General features: G+C 47.3%; 6 protein-coding genes across 6 annotated transcripts; all 6 read left to right on the top strand.

The window, feature by feature from the left end:
• Window positions 1–795: 795 nt before the first annotated feature.
• Window positions 796–2,923, top strand: FOBCDRAFT_227704 (uncharacterized protein; the record flags this gene model as incomplete). The annotated part of the gene is made up of 6 exons (XM_059609756.1): window positions 796–1,580; window positions 1,656–1,760; window positions 1,820–2,274; window positions 2,366–2,652; window positions 2,706–2,823; window positions 2,873–2,923. Exons 1-6 carry the CDS (start codon window positions 818–820, stop codon window positions 2,921–2,923), a joined length of 1,779 nt encoding a protein of 592 aa, XP_059467528.1. The 5' UTR covers window positions 796–817.
• Window positions 2,924–3,511: 588 nt separating this feature from the next.
• FOBCDRAFT_204153 (ubiquinone biosynthesis protein COQ7-domain-containing protein) lies at window positions 3,512–4,352 on the top strand (the record flags this gene model as incomplete). Its single annotated transcript, XM_054705682.2, has 3 exons — window positions 3,512–3,715; window positions 3,768–4,283; window positions 4,317–4,352. The coding sequence occupies 3 exons, from the start codon at window positions 3,512–3,514 to the stop codon at window positions 4,350–4,352; spliced, it is 756 nt and encodes a 251-aa protein (XP_054561657.2).
• A 5,631-nt stretch (window positions 4,353–9,983) lies between these two features.
• On the top strand, window positions 9,984–11,131 carry FOBCDRAFT_262651 (uncharacterized protein; the record flags this gene model as incomplete). Its single annotated transcript, XM_054705681.1, has 2 exons — window positions 9,984–10,106; window positions 10,166–11,131. 2 exons carry the CDS (start codon window positions 9,984–9,986, stop codon window positions 11,129–11,131), a joined length of 1,089 nt encoding a protein of 362 aa, XP_054561656.1.
• A 2,432-nt stretch (window positions 11,132–13,563) lies between these two features.
• Window positions 13,564–14,645, top strand: FOBCDRAFT_204151 (chaperonin 10-like protein; the record flags this gene model as incomplete). The annotated part of the gene is made up of 2 exons (XM_054705680.1): window positions 13,564–13,588; window positions 13,648–14,645. The coding sequence occupies 2 exons, from the start codon at window positions 13,564–13,566 to the stop codon at window positions 14,643–14,645; spliced, it is 1,023 nt and encodes a 340-aa protein (XP_054561655.1).
• An 836-nt stretch (window positions 14,646–15,481) lies between these two features.
• FOBCDRAFT_276772 (uncharacterized protein) lies at window positions 15,482–15,883 on the top strand (the record flags this gene model as incomplete). The annotated part of the gene is made up of 2 exons (XM_054705679.1): window positions 15,482–15,499; window positions 15,569–15,883. 2 exons carry the CDS (start codon window positions 15,482–15,484, stop codon window positions 15,881–15,883), a joined length of 333 nt encoding a protein of 110 aa, XP_054561654.1.
• A 2,007-nt stretch (window positions 15,884–17,890) lies between these two features.
• FOBCDRAFT_204149 (uncharacterized protein) lies at window positions 17,891–19,465 on the top strand (the record flags this gene model as incomplete). The annotated part of the gene is made up of 5 exons (XM_059609107.1): window positions 17,891–17,948; window positions 18,027–18,277; window positions 18,633–18,656; window positions 18,971–19,183; window positions 19,220–19,465. The coding sequence occupies 5 exons, from the start codon at window positions 17,891–17,893 to the stop codon at window positions 19,463–19,465; spliced, it is 792 nt and encodes a 263-aa protein (XP_059465362.1).
• Between the last annotated feature and the right edge of the window lie 85 nt (window positions 19,466–19,550).

The raw sequence follows: 19,550 nt of genomic DNA, 5'->3' as shown, positions 1-19,550 counted from the left end.
CAGAGGCAAGAAGAGGAAGGCGGTACCGAATCCCAACAAAAGATTCATGACATTGGCAGAAGCTCCAGTAACTGGTGACACTATTTCCGAGGCAAAGGAAGCAACTAAAGAGGCGGATACTGTTGAGGATGTGATCCAGGTGGGAGGGATGGAAGAAGTTGAGAGTTCAAATTCGGAGGAGGAAGAATTAGCTGTGGTACGCACACGCGCAGGGCGTGAAGTTAAAATAACCGCGAAAATGTTAAAATCCACTTGATTCTAAAACGAAATTCGAAAATCATTTCACGGTTTCTATTTTTGGTGAATTTTCCACATTTGGTTGAAAATTAGCATTTTGTATGTGGTATTTTTTTTTTTTTTGCTGTACGGTAGGTGGGTATGTACGGCAGGTGGGTACTGCATGGGTAGTTCAGTAAGAATAGTTCTATCTCCGATGACATCAAGGTCTAGGCGAATCGAAGTACGCCTGATGAAATAAATGCACATCATTTGGTTATGATCGGCCTTGTAATTTTTTTTTAAATAAGAATAAAAATTCCGACCAGATTTAAATGTCTAGATATTTGCTGAGGGACTTTCAACTCTCAGTTTCGGAGTTTAGTTTTTGATAAGCCCAAAGTTGTACAAATAACCTAGTCTTAAACCGGGCTCGGCGAAGCTGATTGTTGCCACTTTGTCGTCATCGGACTTCGGCAAAGAAGTATCTCCGACGCGCGGGGATGACGGAGATGACGGAGCAAAAGCCAGTCGGTGCCCCTTTTCTCTTCTCCGAATACTTCAGCTCTACTCCGCTGACACAAAAGACACTAAACCAGCTATGAATTCAAGGCCCGAGGTCTCACGTGGAACGCGAAGGCGGCGCCGATACCGTACGCCCATCAGCTGCCGGCCTTGTCGGCAGAGCAAACTACGCTGCGACCGCCAGACTCCCTGCGCATCATGTAGGCGCAGAGACTGTGTCGCGCAATGCAGGTACACCCATGAGAGAATGACGCCCGCAGCTCAGCCAGATGACAGCAGCCATCCTACCAACAACAGCCAACCTTCACCCTTGTCAGGGCCTCTGCGATCACCAAATAGCTCCCCCAGGGATGAAACCATTAGTTCACAGCCCTCTCCCCCCTCAGTATCCTCGGCGTTTTGCGACGCTAGCCAACAACAGCAACAAGACCAACTACGGCGCAACCTCTACCAAGACTTTACTCAGTCTCACTGGGATGCAGTGCTGCAGAGACCTATTGATTATACCAGGCGTTCCACCCTTGCAGCTCAGGGCACCCTTAATCAACCAGAAGCTTTGTATTTCCCATTTCCTCTTGCTTCCGAGGTTACAGTCAATGATCTGACCAGCGCCTTGCCACCTCGCGAGTCGTGTGAGTATCTAATCATTCAGTACTTCACCCGCATATCTCCCTTCTTCCATATACTTCACGGACCGACTTTCCAGAAGCAGTTTGCAGCCTTTTTCAGAGACACAGCCAGTTGCGACTTATCATGGCTGGCGCTGCTTTTTCTCATATGTTCTGCCACTCTAAAAACCATCGATGAAAGCGACGATGTCATCAATTCCATCGCGCCAAGTTCCTCTCACGGCCCCAATATAGCAGCCATATCAGACTGATGTCGCGCCATGGCTATGATCTGTCTTTGTAAAGATAGATTTCTAGTTCGTTATCGCTTGAGGACCCTGGAGGCATTGCTTGTCCTTGTTTACACAATCAGTCATAACGAGGGAGCTGAACAAAGCTGGGTCATGCTCGGTTAGTCTTGTCGCCCGCTTTCCCAAGCCCCTTCTTAGTAATCTTACAGCTGAATGCAGGGATGGCGTCGAATATTGGCATAGCGTTACAATGTAATGCAGCCAAGCCAAATCCAAATCTAACTTTCATTGAAAGAGAACGTCGCAGACGATGCTGGGCCGGTATACTTCTCTTACATACTTACCAGGCTATTCTATTTAGAGATGTCGATATGTCATCTCTTATACATGATTATACAACCATGCCCGCAAACGTCAACGATACCGATATCTTGAACGATCGGATTCTTCAACCTTCGACACAGCCGACGCAGATGTCTGGTATGATATTCAAGATATCCCTATTACGGCTTTCGGCACGCATTTGTAAAGAGCATTCAGACGTGACACCACTCACTGAAGGTCGGCTTGTGGCTCTGGATGCTGAGATAGCCTCCGAGCAACAACGCTGGGCTTCCGTATTTCTCGTGGATGGAGCACCAAGTCTCCTTGACTCATCCAGCTACGCTCTGTGGGTGTGGGCTCGATGTTTATGCGCATCAACTATATCTCCTCTTGCACCGGCCGTTCTCACGGCCCACCAATCGACCAATATATCGGCCGCAGTCGAGACAGAAGTGCATCGCATCAAGCTTAGTACTTCTTGACATTCATCGGAAATGGACGGAGCTTCCCCGTTTGAGAAGCTACAGATGGTATGCATATGGCGTGGTTGGATCTTGCGCTCTACATGGCGCTGTTACATTGGCGTCATGTCTTCTGGAACAAACGGATCAAGAAATTGATACATCTGCCGAGAGAAAGGCATTTGATGCCGCAGTCCTCCGTCTAAGCAAGTTACAAGAACGAAGTTCCCTATATGTAAAAGCATACCCGGTTCTTCGTCAGCTACAGTGTGTCCCCTGATGTCTCGAGCCAAAATAGAATTAACAAAACGCAATAATAGGTCAATGCTCTCTCCAGACAGCATCCCCTGGTCTTCTGAAGCTGCTCAGGAATTTGAAACTAATTTTGATGACTGGATAGATAACGTGCAGTGGCTCGACCCCGAGTCCATAGATTGGGTAACGTAAATGAGCCTTGTTTTATTTAGCTTATTACTAATATCAGTAGAACTTCTGGGAAGAGATTTTGAAGTCGGGGCTAAGTGAGGTTCCCTCTTGAGGTTTATCTTTGTCTTTGAAGGGTTGAATTCTTTCTTAAAAAAGCTTATTTAGAAGTCAGTTATATATTACATCTTGAACTCGTAAGAAAGCAGTAGACTAATAATAAGAACGTGTGTATTATTAAACCTAATAAATTACAAATAAGTAAACAATCTAAAATTATATTATTTCTGTTTTCCCCTTCTTTATTCCCTACAGCTAAGTACCTTTTTTTGATGACTTTATACATGTCATATGCATAATGAAATAAGTGTCTTGTGGAGCGCGCACAGGCTCAGAGCATGAGGGACGGTGTAGTGATTTAGTTTGTGTCTTTTTCTCTTTATCGGCTGTTCAGAAATCTTCCTGTCCAGATGAAATGGGTACGAGAATGCGGCGCTGTACAGGGTGAGCTGCTCTCAAGATGCAATTCACTGCTCTTGTTGAACTTCACTGGGGGCATAGGCCGTAGCCGAATGTAGGGCGGGGAGCAGTACCGGACCGAATCATAATCCTCCAATAAATATAGTGGGAGAGATGGCTTGCCAGAGGGCTATATTAAACGGCCTCCTGCATTCGCTTCTCATAAGTACTATGTTTTCTAGCAATGCCGATTCATAATAGCTTCCCGAGGGCTTTATATAAGGCTTGGCCACTATTATCACCTCCTCTCGCTTGGAAAGCCTCATTTGCCAATGTTTCGAGAAGATTTACAACTAGCGAACGAACGCATCAGTCTGTGGAATGTTCTCTGAGGAAGCCCAAACGGAAACCTCTGACGCCAGAGCAGCAGGATTACATTTCTGCAGCAGTAAGTCGAATTGGAGATCATGCGTAGTGCCGTAGCTCATAGCTCCCACCAGATCCGCGTGAATCAAGCAGGAGAATTAGGCGCTGTCCTTATCTACGCTGCCCAGACTCCCATTGTGGTAAAGCAACATCCGGAACTGCGGCAGCTTATGCAACACATGTATTATCAAGAAGTTGGCCATCTAAGCACCTTCAATAATCTGATAACAGAACATCGAATCCGTCCAACTGTTATGTATCCTTTGTGGCAGGCCCTCGCAACAGGACTTGGGTGGGCAACGGCAATGATGGGAAAGGAAGTTGCTATGGCATGCACTGAAGCTGTGGAAAAAGAGATCGGTACTCATTACAATGAACAGGTCCAGGAGGTGATAAAAATCATACAGGGCTGGGAGGAAGAGGGCTATGAGGCGGGACCTGAGATCCTTGAATTACTTCAGACGCTGCGTCGTATTCGGGATGAGGAACTCGAGCACCTTGACCACGCGGTTGACCATGACGCTAAAAAGGCCCCACTGCATGACTTATTGACCGGTTTTGTCCGAGCATCCTGTAGAGGGGCAATTTTTGTAAGCCAGCGGGTTTAAGATTGGCTCATCTAGTTCCTATCATACGCGAAGAAAAAGGGCATGACTTGAATTTCGCGATTTGTGACTCAACAATACAAGATCCCTGATCATGACGCTGCTGGGGGGGCAAAGAACACACCGAAACCGAGGTGTGCGATTCTTGGTGTTAGTGAGTTCGGTGTATTTCCCCCCCGAGGGCCGTACGTCGTCTTATTCGGAATCGGGCTTGCGTAGTAAAAGCCTGATGGATTTCATGGTGTCTTGAGAATAGCTGTGGATCGACTCCACTACTAAGTCTGACCATATGTGCAAAGGCTGAAGCCATTCCGTCGAGTGTTTATGTAAAGACATTTACTTGTCGATATAACTACTATTTCAGAATTCCTCTCCACGCTTTTATCCTACACATCTAGTCATTCGAGGTGAGCAGCACTAAATTTGTCTTACCTTGATTTATAAAACATTTTGTTGGTTATGGACGTTATTCTTGAGCTTACCGATACCTTTGTCGCAGACCATGTCTACGCATGGCTTTTTCCGCAGGGTTCAAATCGGTCAAATAGTGCTCCCTACCTCTTATCATCTCACTCAAATCTTAGTCGGATTGATTGGAAATATGAGCCAGCCTCAGCCCTCATACACTTTGAACCGTCTCCCGCGGCATACCATATACAACCCCCCTTTCGACAGCCCCACCCTTTCGTCAAGCAAAAAAAAAATAGCACCACCAAAAATGGACAACTTCACTTATAAACAACTCGGCCAAAATGAGGGACATGTGCAAAATATCTCATCTCACAATAGCGAACAACTATCTCTATTAGAATTTAGGTCTTTTAATAAGCCGTCCTGACCGCGTGGTTCGTTGCTGAGGTACGGCTTCCTCTCTCACTTCAATGACCGAGCTAGCCTCTGATTCTGACTCTCGCTCGTCTGAACAGACAGATTCCACCACGACAGACTCGTTTTGAGTCTCTCCTTCAGGTATGGCTTCTCCAACAGCCAAAGTCTCCCCGAGAGTCATAAAACGCCTGTTAGGATTCGGTACCGCCTTCCTCTTCTTCCCTCTCTTCAGCCGAGCCAATTCTTCCTCTAGGCTGGCAATCCTCTGCGTATGCGCCGCTACTGTCTGCTGTTGAGCCTCAAAGCCCCTGGCTATTACGTTGTACCGTCTCCGTGTCTTTGGTGTTTTGTTCAACCCAAGGTCACGAATTTGACGGCTCGTCTGTGGCGTATCGTCCGAGTCAAAATACGGCCTGGGCTCGGGAGTCGCCCTTGGGCTGCCATTCGGCCTATCTTCCTGGATTTCTGGGTGCCGCAGCGCTTTGGCACGTGAGATCGGCCAATTCCTAGTAACCCTCCAGCCAGACAGTATGTTCTTCTTAGTCATTCCCACTCGGCGAGCCTTGGAGTAGGCCCTGATGAAATTGACCTGGTCTATTGGAACGGAATCAGTTAATGAGGCGAACTTTTCTAACTCTTGTCGATATGCGGTCTTCAATGGCGTTGAATACTCCATTGTCCAGTGGCTGGGGTCCATGAGAGTAGTGTGCTGGTAGATAGCAGCAATAAACGTTGTTCAAAAAGCACGTGGCCATCCATTCATCCTTCCATCACTCAGCACTGATCTTGAGGTGGCGAAAATGGAGTACATACTATTGCATGGCTTCCATGACCATCTAAAATGATTAGTCTCGCGTCTGACTCGTCAGCAGGTGTAATCTGGGGCAGATAAACTCTTTCAAGCCATTCGATGCCAATGTGGTCATCAGTCCACCCGTTGGGCGATGTTATGTAATACCAGTCTGCTATCTGCTTGAACTCCTCAAGAAACCATTGTTTCTGCAGTTCTTTTCCCTTGAAGATTATGCCAGAAACTAAAGCGCGGCCGTCAGAAGTGATAGCTTCGATAAATGAAGTCCAATTTCGGGTTTGTGGTCCCTTGAGAAACGCCTTGCGCTTCGGGTCCGCACTTCCAACAACCTGGCTATCTAGACCTGAACCCAGAGGATTAGTCGGTCAAATTTCAAACATTGACAAGGGATAGAGGTATATGCTTGCCGAAAACAGTCATAATATCCCCTTCACCGACGTTGACGGTGTTTTCAGGCTTGATCCAACCATACTGGCCCTCCCGGATATCAAAGTACCAATGAACCGCTTTAGGCGTGAACGAGTCGAACCTCTTGGCTTCTTGACGTCTACCCATCTTGATCTTTAGGTCTGCGCGGCGATTGATAAACTTGATCACCCAGTTACGTCCCAAGTCGGGATGTACGCCCTGCTGTCTCAGCAGGCCCATGACGCAAGGGCGGATCTGACTGTGGGACGGAGCATAGCCCAAAGACTCCTGACGGAGTATCCAGAAAGCGAGCCTATCCTCTTGGCTCTTGGACAAGCGTCGATAAGGGTGGACCTGCTCTTTCACGGCCCCGCGGCCGTTAAGTCTGTCGATTAGAGTGCTCCGAGGCACTCCCCGTTTCTGAGCGGCTTGAGGAGGTGAAAAACCATTATCAGTAACATCTAATATGGCCTCTGCCATTTCGTCCTCTGTGTATTTCCATCGAAGTCTTGACCTAGGCAATTTCATATCGTTGTCGCAGATAAAGGCCAAAAAACACAGAAAAGAGCGGTGAAGAACTTGATGATTGAACTAACACTATTTCCATAGCACGGTATGCATACATCGTGTACCCCACACAGCCTTAGAGAGCTACAATCGTTAACTCCAATCATTTCTATAATCCTTAGAGATATTGTCCTCTAAGTAGCTATATATTTTGGCCAATTTTGGTATAAGTGAAGTCGATGAGTTTTGGTGGAGCTTTTTTTATTTTGCTTGCCGAAAGAGGGGATATGCCGAAAGAGGGGTTGTGGATGGTACTTCAAACCCCCGGCAAATGGGCTGGGCCTTTCTGTTAACTACAGTATAACGAGCCTACGTATATTAATTTGCCCTACACTCCCACGCGCCATCAGAGACGTGGGTGCATATCAGCTGGCTACGTGGTTGCAGTTATCAGCACTCTTGGGGTCTCTAATCCCATTGTACATATTCCACTAAGGGTAGTAGCGGTGCTTTTATTGAAAGTTAATGGTCCCCAAACCCTTAGTCTCGTTAATTTAGACGATAACCGGGTTATATATGTCAGATATTTGGGTGAATTTGTGATGAATTGGTTTCAAAGCCAGCTTTGTATCCTTTTTGTAGAATTAACTGAAAGCTGCTTGATCAGCCTGGTGCAATAGCCGGGAACTGTCATCTTTAATGACAATTTTATTAGCCTTTCAAGCTTCGTTTTGCAACTATTCAACAATATCAGGTGCTATACCCCCCTTAACCTACCTCACTATCCAAACAGCGAGAGAGGCTTAAAAGAGCATCTAGTGTGCCTAGTCATCGCCACCACAGCGATTATTGACCAATTTTGGCCCCCTGGTACAGCGGTCTAGCAGTTCCAGTGGCAGGTTATTGCTTGCAAGAACGAGATCCTGTAGTCTGTGATAGTATAGCAACCTAGAGCCGCGATTGCAGCGTGTCAACAGGTCGCCCTGGGACTTAATATCGAATAGGCGTCACGGGCTAGGGTCCATATCCTTGCGGCTGTGCTGCAGGACGTGCTAGTCTCATGCGCTCCGGGGATGAGAAATCGTTCCATAGCTCAGGCGCACTTAGGAACTTTTTGCTTTCTTCTCCATCTTTGATGTAAATAGCATCTTGAGCTAAATAGCTGTAATCCAGCTATTAGAGTACGTTCACAATAGGTTCTTTTGTAACCAGTAGTCATTGTCGATAGATGAGAGAGTTTCGGGATACCAAGAGATGTTTACAAAGACAGCATAGCATAAGCGCTTGGTTATATACTTAAATAATATACCGCTATAGTAGATCTGTGACACTTAAAGCTCTGATCTAGGGTAAATTTGTGGATAGATTAGCGAGCCGGATGAGTCTGTGAGTGCTGAATAGATCAAACGCATGACTATTGCATCACATTAGTCAAGGAAATCTGTTGAATAGCGGCAAAATGAAGCTCTTGGCGATAGCTTGAAAGGCTGATGAATATTATCATCAAAGGAGCCAGTTATCACCTATTGCCACAAGCTTAGCAAGCAACTTCCAGTTGCTTCCGCATAGCACAGAAAAGACATACAGAGCTTGATCTGAAATCTGAAGCAGCAAGGAGGAAGACGGAGCAAGACAGAACAAGACGAACAATACAGAAACTTACCCTAATATCTGACAGTCCTCATGCAAGGAACTGACAGTGTCAATACCTCTGTGATCCTAGTAGGACGCGACACACCGGCTGGGTGGGGCTGACTGGTACTGGTATGTTGCTAAGACCGCAGGCGCGAAAGTCATTGCAACAACAGTCTCTGTTGCCAAGCTAGAGAGATTTAGAAACATGTGAGTGCACCCCGTACTTGATACTAAGGAAGTACGAGAATGGGGTCAACTAGCCAAGGGCCTTAGCGCTGGAGAAGGATAATGTTGATCTCCTCGTCGAAATGGGAGGTAGTGCAATATTGAAACAGATTGGTGAAGAGTTTGCAACGCGCTGACTATTCCTACTTGACTGCTGGAACTTCGTACCCATGAAGTGTCGTAAGAGCGGATGTGCTCATGTCTGTTGTTGAGGCCTGGGCTGGCGATTATGTAAACCAACTAGCCCTTATGGATATGTTCTTCTGCTTCAGTCATATGCGCATCGTCGACGCGAGACCCCAATTTTAGTTGTTCGAGGATATAAATCGTTCTATCGAAGCCAACGATATCAAGCCAGCGATTGATGAATGGCTTTTGGAATCGAGGAAGAAAGGATGCTTTTAAATACTGAGAGAGCATCAAACGCTCCGGGAAGATTTGTGTCTAGGCTGTTAATGGTGCATGAACTGGTTGAAATATCCGAATAGTAAAAATACACAATTGAGTATCTCCTAGACATCTTTCATTTACCAGAAAGGAATATTTCAGTCAAGTCATGGTACCTAAGTATGTTACGATGTCTGGCCTTTCTTATAAACAGAGAATGAGGAAGAATTATAGAGTGTTCACTTCATGAACAGGATGGAATTGTGTGTTTGAAGAGGATCATGCCGTGTGAATCTAGCACCGTCCGCCGTTTTCTTGTCCGCTGGTAAACTTATCGAGACTAATGCAGGCTGCTGAACATGGGACTGGGCCAAGGCAACGGATACTACATATGTAACCAATAATGTATAGTTTATCATCCCTGCTGAAAGTCGAAAGTGCCGGCAATAGGTGGATAAGGTGATGCTGCCGAAGAAGCCGACATATAGACGAGGTTGGTATGCTAAGAAAGGAGGGCTGGCACATCCTCAACGGAGTTTGAACTCAAATCGGGAAGGGGAAAGGAAAAATCTTTCTGACACGTGTACACGTACTTGGGCCCGGGAAAATGTTATTCTGGGGTATTATGACGCAATAGCATGCTGCATACGTGAGCTGATTAATACAATTAGGCCTTTTCGGGCTCCGGTTCAGGTTTCCGTGCCCGATAAACATATTCGGAGTGCTTAAGGCGGCCGATGTGCAAATGCCGAGGCGTAATGTAGGTCCGATGATAAATCTTCAAATACAGGCGTAAGAACTAGTACAGCTTAAACCTCATTCACCAAGACCATCCGCTCAGCAGTCTGAAGACCCTAGCCTTTTACGTACTACATTAGATCGCAATGGCTTCTATCGCTCTTTACCTTATTCATTGGGCTATCAGTGTTGCTGCCACAGCTCATCCTAGCCACCAGCCATGGCTTGCCCCCCCTTCCAGCAAATCACCTGTGGAATACGACTACTTCGTAAGCAATACACAGTCATAACAAAACTTATGACTCATTTACTCACCCATCGACACTAGCATTCTGCCCCGGTTGTTGATGTTCGCGAGACTCAGCTCCTCCGCGTGCACGATGTAGACTACCTCAACTCCCACTGGGTCGCCCATTGGATTACCACCAAGTCAAACCTCGACCTCGTCTTGGTCTCGTTTGTAAGCTTGCGTGCCAAGGAGGATGATCCTGAGGGGTCCAACCACTACGGGGGCTCAATTTATGAGTTCGAGTCTGGCTTTTTCTCGAAATACGTCGCACTTGGAGAAACCGCATCATTCGACCCCAATGTTCTGAATATCCAGTTTAAGGACCAGTACCAATGGTTTTCAAACTCGCCGGATAGCTTCTCTTCCATTACAACAATTGGAAACTGGGATAACCACGGATGGAATATTACCTTCGAGCCCCGCGGACCAAATCTATACGACGGAGGTAGCGCCGCGTTCTTCTGGGGGTCGGATTACAATCGCGAGTGGGCTGCGCCGAATGCATTCACAACTGGAACAGTGACCATCAACGGCTCTAGACACGAGATCGACCCTACTCGCTCCACGGCGTGGTATGATCGTCAGTGGGGTGTAGGACTTGCCATAAACGGCTGGTATTGGTTTCCTTTACAGCTGGTCGATGGCACACGCATCTGTGTTTGGGCGCTTAACCCTGTTGGGAATTATCACAAATCATTTGGGACAGTGCTAAAACCTGACGGAAGTCATGAAGTTGTGACAATGCTTCCAGACATCCATCCTGAGAACTCGTGGGTCTCTAAGGAGACTAATATTACATACTACGCCTCATTTACACTTTCCTTTCCTGAGAAAGGTACCCTGCGAATTGTTATACCCCAGGGAAAGGAAAGGCAATATGGCGAGTTTGGCGCTCAGGATAAAAGTGCAACAGTCTACGAGGCTTATGCCGAAGTTAATGGAGTATGGGAAGGCAAGAGCGTTCGCGGCTGGGGCCTCTCGGAGCAGAAGCCATTCTATGCCTGACAACTGTTTGTAGATGATGAGGACAGTAAAGCAAACGCAGTTAATAATTTTGAAGGATTTTCATTAAAAATAGAATTAAACGGGTGAAGGCCGCATTTTGGCGGTCGCACGCGCTACATAGCTTTGTTTGCCTTAGTATGCTGAGCTGCGGCTAGTGTAAAAACCTTTACCTGCTGCGCTGGATTGACGAGCGTGAGGCGCTCTGTAAATTGTAGTATCTCTTCCATAGTAGTAACTCACCCTCACTAGATGACGTTGACACAAAAATGCATTAATAAAATAGGCTAATACTTGTTTAGACTACAACAGGCCCATGGGGCTAACCCAGTTGCAACGCACAGCCGGCCTACTCTATTTAGCGTTTCTCTGTCCAGCCCTTTATCGTGGTTGCAGGTCAATATCACCTTTCCAATTGGTACCGAGAAAGCAACCTTCCGGGCGATTGGGCTATCGCCACGACCCAAAATGGCTGGACAGATAATCAGACGTATCTCGAGTGGCTAAATCAATTTGACCGATGCACAACGAACCGATCAACTGGGTCCTATTGTCTTTTAATCCTCGATAGCCACGAACGCCACCACTCGGTCGACTTTGACATATACTGTGAGGAGAACAATATCATCACGCTTTATATGCCGCCTCATTCTTCCCACGTATTCCAGCCCCTTGATATTGGGTACTTTGGGCCACTTAAGAAGGCTCATAGTCGACAAATAGAGCATCTGAGCCGATGCTCTATAACCCCCGTTTCTAAGGCTGAGTCCTTCCCGGCCTTTTATGCCACTTTTCGAGCTACTATGACCGAGAAGTCTATCAAGGGAGGCTTCAAGGGAACTGTGATTGTTACTTTTGACCCAGAAAGTGTAGCCTCAAAGCGTGATGTGCAGCTACGGACTCTGACGCCTGCCCAGAAGGTAACTAGCTCCTCGGCCCCTCAGCTATCAATGACTGTCTTCGAAGTCATTGAGGCTGGATCTCAGTCTGAATGCCTAGAAAGATGAATCAGAAGGCATCAAAGCAGTTTCCCAGAGTCAACTCTAGAAGACTTAAAATCTCTTGCGAAGAGAACAAAGGCAATAATGCATGAGAATGCCTTATTAAGAGCTGAGAACGAAGGTCTTTCACAGGCGAATGAGATACTTAGCCGGCGGCGTAGGGCAAAAAGGACTAGACTGCAGAATAGAGGGAAGATGACTATAGAGGAAGGTAGAGGATCTAATTGATCAGATGAACATAGATACGCAGGTAGTAGCTGAGTCGTCGAAAGGTGGTAATTAAGGAAGTTCGGCGCGACCAAGGGTTAGGCGATGTGGAATATGCGGCAAAACTGGGTCTAATGCAAGGACCTGTCAGGAGGGTATTGAGGCCTCTGGAGAAGAGTATAGTAACCAATTTGAATTGATCAGATAGTCTGTGATGTTTTTATAATGATATTTATTTATATAGTGAAAATATTTGATCCGCCCGCTTATCATATACGTTATCAGGTGAAGAAGTTGATATGTTATTAGTTCTGCTAGTTGTGGCTGCCTGGTCCTAACCTGGGCGGTGACATTCTGGGAAACCCCTGCGACTCCAGTATTTCGCATTTACACCAACGCACCTCGCCGGGCTTTTCGGAGATAAGCTCTCTCATCTGCAGATAATGTATGTTCAATAGAGCTGGGTGTCCGACCTCATGTGGGCCTCATTGAGAGGACCAGGTACGGAGACTGGAGGCTATGCAATATTCTACGCCATAAGACAACCCAATTTCCTGTCGCCACTTGGATCAAATCACCCCGACACTAGCTCTTTAAGATGCCATGGTAGCGTTAATGTGTCTGATCGTTTCCCAGCTTGCGGTTGCTACGGAGTCAAGTTCCAATTGAAAGGAAGGTATTACCCGTTGGCTCGAGCCAACAGGTAGAGATCGGGGTGGGGGCCGACCATTACTTAGGTACTGCCCCGTATGCAACTAGGCGAGGAAGAAATGATGCAGGTTCCAAGTAGGACTTCGATGAAAATATACCTGCGGTACCTTCATAAATCTTCAACCGAGCCCCGAATAACACCCTTATTCAGTAGCTCAATGTCATCTAACCAGACCGCCACCGTTTCGTATCTGCAAGCGTGCTACCCCCGCACCAAGCATAACGTGTGTCAGTTGTGAGATATAAAATTTCGAACTAATAATATGCGTGACCTCGGTTGCTTAGAAATATGGCACTCGTTCGGTCCATCTGATGTCCGCGGGCCCGAAGTCCTGAAGGTGTCACCGGACATTATCTCATGTGGAGAAGTCAGTAGATGCACCGAAGGATGGATTGCTTAAAGGCCGAGGTTCATTCATAAGACCTGTCCTAAAGAACATTGTGGGATCAGAAAAGAAATCTCTTATTCAAAAAGTATTGAACCCTTTCAAGTAGTGTCAAATAGCTACCATTACAATGAAGGAAGCTCTGGTATCGAAAGGTAAGTCTCCCCTACTTCCTAGTTCTTCATCGTTTGTGAGGTGCCAACATTCTTTTCAGGCCCTACGGTTCAGATCATCGAATCCCCAATGCCCGAGCCCAATGGCGACCAGGTCTTGATCAAAGTTGTTGTTAGCGGCTCAAACCCCAAAGACTGGAAGGTTCCGGAGTACCACGGAATTACAACCAATTCTGGCGACGACATTGCTGGCATCGTTACCAAAGTCGGCTTCAATGTCACTGAATTTAAGCCCGGCGACCGTGTGGCGGCACTCCACGAGGTGTTTAAGCCACACGGCAGCTACGCCGAGTACGCCATCGCATGGGCATACACTACTTTCCATATTCCCAAAGAGACGACGTTCGAAGAAGCAGCCGCGATCCCTCTCACAGCTATGACTGCCGCTCTCAGTCTGTACCAGCGCCTCGGACTTCCTCAGCCGTGGCAACCTGCTCAGGAGCCCATGCCCTTGATTATTTATGGGGCTGCGTCTGCGGTGGGGGCTTATGCAGTTCAGCTAGCAAAGCAGAGTAATATCCATCCACTAATCACAGTTGCAGGAAGGGCACTCGACTACGTGGAGTCACTCATTGATCGCACCAAGGGAGATACCATCATCGACTACAGAGCTGGCGATGACGCGGTCGTGGAAGGCCTTAAGAAGGCTCTTGGTAACAACCCAGCCATGTACGCGCTGGACGCCGTCTCAGATAATGGCAGCTACGTCAATATCGGCAAGGTGCTGGGACATGGAGCTAAAATCACCTTTGTATTGCCAGGGAAGGAATACCCAGGTATCCCGGAGAATGTTGAACAGACCGTAACGAGTGTGGGCATAGTGCACGAAGACAACCTCGCCAGTCAAAATTTTGCTTTCGTGTATTTCCGCCTCTTCGGGCGGGGGTTGCAAGAAGGGTGGCTCAAGCCGCAGAGACAGGAGATCGTGCCGGGTGGATTGGCAGGGATTCAGCCGGCACTTGATAAACTGAAAGCTGGCAAAGCGAGTGGAGTCAAATATGTGTTTCGTATTTCCGATACTGAGGGGATTGAGAAGTAAGCGGCGCTCGAAAGAAATGCGAAAGAGGCGCCAGCGGCGTCTGAGTTAAATTGAGTCGGTATTTTAGACTACTTTGATATAGGCCTCGGGGAATCGGGAGCGTTGTAAATACCGTTAGCCAGCCAAATTACATCTACCGGGAACGGGGCTGTTTCATAAAGATTAGTCCCAGAACGTGGAGCATTCACTAAAATCGATATCTCTAGTCGCTGGCTGCTGTCTAGATTATGAGACTGCAGCTAGGACGGCCAAGACGGACTTAAGGATTTGCTATCTCCAAACCTGCAGGATCTGTGCGGCCTTAGTCGGTTTGCCCCCACTACTAGACCTCTCCAAGCGGTTCTGAACCAACGATGGCTACATCGCGCGGTCAAGTGGTCCAGGAGTTACAAATATCATTTCTATCAGACTCATAGACTCGCTCGAACACGTCGGGAGTGATTATCTCTATTTAAAACAGTATTGATTCATCTGGATGGCATGGCCACGAGAATTTGGTATGAGTTGAGCTTAGCCGCCACCTATTTTGGGCGGGTCTACGCATACAGTATTAGTCGATAGCAGGAGATGGATTGCTGCCTCCATTTATGATTCGCCCGTAGTGCTAGAAACAATATGTAGGAGCGGATCTCCGTACCAACATACTTAGGCTAAAAGCTGGGCGAGACGAAGCCTTTTTAGACACCATTAAGTCCGAAGTCCGTTCTTGGAAGATTTCCCCATGAGTTCATAAATCGGGCTGCCCCCCACTAATTATATTGCTGTGTCAAACAGCGAGACTGATTGACGATCTCGGCTATAACCCGTGCTAAAATAAACGTGATTCTCAAATCAAAATGACCGTCACGCTCACTGTACGATTCAAAATTTCCCACCCCTATCGAGGTGGCTGACATCAAGACAACTAATGCCAAACCCTCTAGGCCTTGTATCCGCAAGACGCGGACTTCGACTTCGACTACTATATCCAGACGCACCTACCTCTAGCTGAGAATATTGCTGGGTCGCTGCTGGTCGACTGGCACGTGATGAAAGTTACGGGAGATACGCCGTATTGTGTGCAGGCAACACTCGTCTGGTCTTCCGCAGAAGAATTGGAGGGCCTTATGGCAAGCGATGCTGGTGCAAAGTTGATTGAGGATGTCAAGAATTTCTCGGGCAAACCGCCGCTCCTACTGCAGCAGTGCTCCGAAATAGCATCCAGGCGAAGTATGCAGCAACGTGGCAACCAACTCTAGAACTTGCAAAGACCAGACTTGATTCAATGAGGTGGCAGGGTATGGTTGATTTGAAGGGGACAACAGACACGAAGAGAGGACAATTTGATTCAAATTTAAGACACATGTTGATTTTTGCTCCAGTTTTACAACTATGCCTGCAAAGGATTTCTGGGAATGAAGGATGGCAGTAGACTTAAGCTGATATATTTTGAATTCTTACGGTATCCCCTTCTCAGCAATAGAGCTTCTGTCGTTATACAACTCTTGAAAATCTAGACCGTAGCAGTCGTAACCTGTTTCCGGGGCTGGAGAATTATGAGCAGCATAAATCTGCGCAGCAAGATATTGAGAGTGAAGGACTAATAGCGATTCATAAGAATTAGCATCCCAGTCAGGCAGATGTTTATTAGATGACAGCTATTGTTCCATATTACCGAGCTGGCGGCCTTGCTCAATGAGCAGTTCGAGTGGGATTAATCGACGACTGGTATACTTGTAGGTGAATGCCTAAGCAGTAAGGTGATAGCTTGAGTGTAAATTCTCGGAGAGGGACCGATCCAGTGGATAAAATGCTAGTATATCTTTCATGACTAAATGCACCAAGTTCGCCAATCTGCGTTCATATCTTGGACGAGTGCCCGATCAAATATATCATTTATGGATACCGTCTCAGCCTCTGGGTTAATTGCCTCTTAGCCCCGCTTTTCATGATCGCTTTTTTTTTTTGCGAATATAGGTGGTGGAATTGCAGCAACCGGCAGTATTGAGGATGAAGATAGGCTCAACATGGGCAATAGCATCATGATGGGGGGTATTGTCTTTCAGGTGGTGATTCTCTATTTTTACAATATTGGCTATATTGCCCCTATGCATAGCTAGCAGGGCGCTCCAGACATGGCTCAGCTTTCACTCCCGATGGTTTATCTGTGGACTTTCTACGGCATTCCTAGCTATATAAATTCGTTACGTCCATCGCATTGACGAAATCCGAGGCGGCTAGGGAAATAAGCCAATGAAGGAGGAAACTCCTTCTATTATCTTTGAGGAAATATCGGTATTACTCAGAACCTTTAACCCGCTGGTTTAACAAAAACACTAACATAATCAAGAATTATCCTTGTTGCGACCTTGGCACAAACTATTCTCCGCTCTAAGTACTTCTTCCTGTCGCTCACAGACCCAAGACCCAAACCAGGTAAGAGCATCTTCATTGATAAGAAGTGTAAGCTAATGCCTCAAAGATACTGCTAGCACATACACTCAGCTACCGATTCTTATCAGCTCTCGAGTGGGGATTGGAGAGACGAAGTGACACTACTATCGAGACAACAGTAAGTTGATAGGTCATTAATATCGCCCTCTGGGGTATGTAAATGCGATTCATTAATACATGAGTACTATATACATACGTGTTCAGATATCTTGTCATTATTGGTGTCCTTCGAGTACCTAGAGCACAGCCCCAGGGCGGAGTTGACCAAAACACCATTGCCGAGATGACTTGGGTTTCTAGTTGTGCGAAGGTTCCCCGCATCTCCGCGAGTTGAGGCCCGGTCAGTCACTGGGGAGCTTCGCATCCTCTAGCGTCCAGTGGCTGGCTGGCTTACTCTGCTTTCCTTGAAATCTCACTGGAATTTCCGAGTAAGGGGTCTCGTAAACATTGCATATCGACTCGATTCGCTTTCTTACTGAGATCTATTGTACTAGTTACCGCTCGGGTATGGGGCCAAAGCCACGCGATATGACCTGAGTCTTGCTCAGCTGCGTCTGGTTGGTCGCTCATGGAGAATCTCTGAATCAGGAAATTAACGAAAAGACCGAGACACTGAGGATCCGCCGCTATGCCGTTCAGTAGCCGTGCCTCGGAATCTTACCGACCATGCCGTGCTCTTCCATGTTATCACGGTGAGTGCGTCATGAACAAACCCAATAGGCATGGCCTTGGTTCCTGTTGGTGTTGGGCCTTCTCAGTTGACTTGCCTAACTCTTTCTTCTTCTTCACCTTCTGCGTACTAACCAGCCGCAATGTCTTCAGCCCAGCTCGAGTACCTGAACCAAGATGTTTGGAAGGATGGCATCTTTGGTAGGCTGAGTTCCACCCAACATCCTAACACCTGGGAGCATTGAGCTGACCTGAAATCAATCTGATCAAGACAACAAGGTAGTCTTTTGCACAGGCGGTTCTGGGTCCATTTGCAGCGCCCAAGTCCGTGCTCTGGTCCACCTCGGCGCCAACGCGTGTATCATAGGGCGCAATGTCGAAAAGACGCGCAGGATGGCAGCAAATATCGCGACGACCCGTCTGGGTGCCGAGGTGATGGTATCGCTCCAGTCGATGTGCGCGACTTCAAAGACCTGCAAGCTGCAACGGGGGCAGTGCGCCAGAGATCTCGGCGGCATCGACTTTGTAACGTATGTAATACGCGCAGAGCCCCAGCCTTTTGCTTCTTCTTCTTCTGTCTGAACCAGTTCTCATAACGTACTCCCCAACGAACAATGCAGGCGCCGCGGGCAACTTCTTTGCCTCCATCAATGAACTTTCTGCGAATGCATTCAAGTCCGTCATTGATATTGACCTTTTAGGTGTTAAAGCAAAAAAGGGTTGATTGTGTTGTTTGTTTCTTCTAAGTTTCATGTGTCCGAGAGGAGCACAGCTCCTTACATAGTATCCACATCCCAGCCACCAGCAGATCAGACCACCTTCGCCGCACTGTGTCAACATTAGGGTCCTATAACACGGTCAAGGCAACGCGACCCTATTTGATAGAGTCAGCTGCCAAGTGCAGCAAAGGTGGGTTTCTACCAAATCGTACCCACTGTCGAACAGGCTGGTCACTAAACGAGTCCTCAGAGAGACGACTCGGCACCGGAGGACGCGTGATTTTTATCAGTGCTACGATGCATTATACGGGCATCCCTTTCCAAACACGCGTCGCCACCGCCAAAGCAGGCGTTGATGCTTTGTCAAACAACATCGCCCTAGAGTTTGGCCCTTTGGACGTGACGTCGAAGTCGGACGCCCTCATCAAATTAGCTCCACGAGCAGTTACACAGCGATAGAACTGCATCAGTAATTATGTGCGGTATTTATCTTCATCCTCAAAGGACTACTCAATCTTCGAGGTGAATCTCATCGATACCAAGCCTGTGCCTCAGAGCCAGAATCAAAGTTCACCTACCACTGAGTCCCTCACGCTGCAGATATCTGTTGATGGCTCAAAGGTGGTTGCGCACTGCGTCACCCCTAGCCCTGACCCAGGCTCGCTGGACCATGCTCAGACTATCTACTGTCACTTCTCTCATCTGGGAACCTGGAAGGTATTCCGGATAGAAACGCTGTTGTCCTATATTTAGAGCTGCCGCGCGGCTGTTGAGGTCAAAAGTGACGCCCAGAAGGACATGGTGGCGCCTATGCCATGCAAAGTGCTTTCTGTGCAGAAGGACAGAGGCGACAAGGTCGAGGTCGGAGATGTCGTCATGGTTGTCGAGAGCATGAAGATGGAAGTGAGCTTGAAGGCGAGCGGAGCTGGACAGTTCCAAACACAGTGGAAAGCAGGAGATGCGGTGAATGAAGGACAGGTTTTATATCAAGTTGTCTAGTTCACAGAGAGCATGTCAGATTTTATAAATGTACATAGTACTACCTAATGTTGCCTTGTATAATCCATTCACTTGGTGATAGCTT

Source organism: Fusarium oxysporum, chromosome VII (genome assembly GCF_013085055.1).
Source record: "Fusarium oxysporum Fo47 chromosome VII, complete sequence".
In the NCBI taxonomy this organism is placed as follows: Eukaryota; Fungi; Ascomycota; class Sordariomycetes; order Hypocreales; family Nectriaceae; genus Fusarium; species Fusarium oxysporum.
The sequence above is the reverse complement of the archived record's forward strand: the minus strand, read 5'-3'. Positions and strand labels throughout refer to the sequence as shown.